Below are 2,887 nucleotides of genomic sequence, written 5' to 3' on the forward strand. Positions count from 1 at the left end.
CAATGACACTCTCAGTGACATGTTGATCTTGAGAAATTGAAACTGACTTTTGATCTCTTGAAATAGACCATCGGACGCAAAGATAATATGAACACGGGGCCATTACACAGCCACATTTATGACAAAGGTGCACAATTAGAATATTATAACACATAGTCGCATACCTTAGTTTCATAAGTTTCAAAATGCAAAGAGACATCAGTTTCACTCTTTTTTGACATTAATTTTTTAATTTCATTTTTTCTTATCATTTTTTCTAATCCCATATAGCCGGGAGAATGCCAACAGTCAAGAGTTTCATGATTAAATGATGGGATAACTGCATGTTGCGAATATGGAAGGAAAATTGTTGTTCCATCCTATATTGTTTCATATTCGTTTTATTTTATTTTTTAATATTATTTTTGTTAATCCTCATACGTGGAGATAAATGACAGTTAAAATCTAATCTCATTTGGTAAAAAACTAATTTAAGTAAGATTTAAACACCAGATTTGGATATGCAAGGAAGTTATGGCTTTTAATTTCACTAAACGCGGAGAGTATGTTGGCATCTTTTAGTTTAAACCATCAAATCAAAGGGATTAATTAGCAAAATGATTAAAATGCCCAATCCCAATAAGAGGGACACCTATCAGCTTAATGACTATCAAGATGGAATGAGATCTAAATTTTCATTTAGTAATTGACCAAGAATACAATATAGCATGGGTCCACCCAATTTTCATGTAATTATGGATGAAGAATATAATAATTGACCAAGAATACAATATAGCATGGGTCCACCAAATTTTTATGTAATTATGGATGAAGAATATAATGGTAAGTAATATTTAACCGATAATAAGCTCATCAATACTGTCTGGCTGTATATGCCGATCCCTAAATAATATATTTGTTTAAATCTAACTGTGAACTGGGAAATATGTAGCACCCAATATAATATGGCACAGTTCTCCTAGAATGGTTAGAAGACATGTAGTTTATTGATTGACCAAGTATACAATATAGCACAGGTCCCCAAACCTTTCGTTTAATGATTGACCAAGAATACAATATGGCACAGGTATCGAAGAATACAATATAGCACAGAAGATATGGCGTTTAATGATTACAATATGGCAAAGGTCTCCAAGAATACAATACAGCACAGACTGGACGGGTTTTAATACAATACAGCACAGAATGGACGGGTTTTAATGATTAAATATGGCACAGGTCTCCAAAAATACAATATAGCACAGGTCCCCTAAATTTTAATTTAATAATTAACCAAGAATCCAATACGACACAGGTCTCGTGGACTGGTTAGAAGAGACGGGATCGTCGTTTGGCACATTAAAATTACTTCCCAATTTCCGCAACTCGTAATCTTCTAGGTGTTCCCGGTCCGTCTTGAAACTAGTGGTCACAGACTTCCCTCTTCCTGGTTCGTACATGAAAATCTGAATGACAAATACGATTGATTGGAAACTTTCGCAAGCTCTTCGCATGTTTGAGTTTTGAATAAATGTTTGCGTTAAAACAGGTTTGATTTAATCTTCGTACAATTAGGTTTCGAATAAATGTGTAGTCATTTCCTTACTTTAATATTTATAAAATTATCTATAATTATTTACTTTAACATTTATAAAATCATCTTTAATTATTTATTAAATCATTTAAGATCCCTTAAAAGATATCCAAATTGATGCATATACCCCTTAAGTTATCCAAAATAGCATTGCTCATTTGCAAAGTAGAAGTAAAATACCATTGGCTTTTACAGGATAGAACTTCTTGCAACCATGCACGCAATGGTATTCTTATTATAAATATGAAAATACAGTCAACATGATTGTAATACTCTTATTATAGCTATGGTACTACATAGAAATCGGTTTACTAACGATGTATTTTATGTAACGACCAGAGAATTCAGTATGATAAACTTCTAATCAAGGGCAGAATATAATGTTGTAATTAGCACCAGAAGCGCAAGCGTGGGTTTTAGTGTCATCAGTGGGATATAGGTAGGCATCTGGGCACTGGTCCATTTTGCAAGTCAGTGCTTTGCAGCTACCGTCGGAGGGAGTTAGGGAGAGAGGGACATTGAAACCATCAATTACAGAGAGGTCATAGAAATCTTGATTGTTGCCCCCATTCAGAGTATATTCAACCAGCGTTGTAGGAGACTGTCCCGAGAGCGTACAGCTGAGCACGCCACCGCAGTCACCAGTGCTGCAGCTTCCTTTACCAGAGGCATCGAAGGAGCATTCAGTACGTCCCCAAAATCTACCTGAGCTTGTTCCTGCGGGCACGTCAACACTCCATGATTGACCCTGCCCCAACGCTTGACCGCCACCTACGGGAATTCCTGCGGCCCATACCGTGTATGAACACTGGTTCTGGATCACAAACGTCGCACCCGTAGCTCCTGCAGTTACAAAAGCAAAAAAATATTTCTTTATCATATCTGAACTCATTTACGTACATAAAATACGATGCAATGCAGTCAAGGGATTACTGTAACCTTACCTTGAAGACAAACGTTAAATATCAAAGCTAGTATTGCTGTAACATAAATCGAAACTGCTAATGTTCTTGCCCCCATTGCAACGTCCACCACCAAGTAATTAAACACAAGTACTAAACAACGAAGGAATTGCGGTTGAGCTTATTTGATGTTGTATACCACGAATGGCACTCTATATATAGGCGGGGCTAGCCATCCCAATCTTGGTCTTAGCGTAGCGTATACTGCACGAACTTCTTATGAAGGTTGATCCCCCCAGTTGGGCGGCGTGCGATGAATCAGAAGGCGCGCTAATCGCTCCTGGACATCCGGGTTTGTTCCAGATGTTCCGGGTCTTCTTAAACTAGCGATCACGAAATGCTTATCCACACT

At 37.2% G+C, this 2,887-nt stretch overlaps 1 protein-coding gene across 1 annotated transcript; it reads right to left on the reverse strand.

Moving 5' to 3' along the window:
- Nucleotides 1–1,776: 1,776 nt before the first annotated feature.
- LOC149207006 (thaumatin-like protein) lies at nt 1,777–2,676 on the reverse strand. Its single transcript, XM_089393834.1, has 2 exons — nt 2,518–2,676; nt 1,777–2,416 (listed from the first exon to the last, which is right to left on the reverse strand). The coding sequence occupies exons 1-2, from the start codon at nt 2,591–2,593 to the stop codon at nt 1,938–1,940; spliced, it is 555 nt and encodes a 184-aa protein (XP_089249960.1). The 5' UTR covers nt 2,594–2,676; the 3' UTR covers nt 1,777–1,937.
- Nucleotides 2,677–2,887: the final 211 nt, after the last annotated feature.

This window comes from Pinus tabuliformis, chromosome 1_2 (genome assembly GCF_031772625.1).
Source record: "Pinus tabuliformis cultivar Carrire ecotype Pingquan chromosome 1_2, CPIR1, whole genome shotgun sequence".
NCBI lineage: Eukaryota > Viridiplantae > Streptophyta > Pinopsida > Pinales > Pinaceae > Pinus > Pinus tabuliformis.

Bases quoted from the DNA above. Each gene is read 5' to 3' on its own strand.
- LOC149207006 (XM_089393834.1), bottom strand. From the start codon at position 2,593: ATGGGGGCAAGAACATTAGCAGTTTCGATTTATGTTACAGCAATACTA. The intron at 2,417-2,517 runs GTAAGGTTACAG...TTGTAACTGCAG, and splicing joins ATTTAACGTTTGTCTTCAAG to GAGCTACGGGTGCGACGTTT.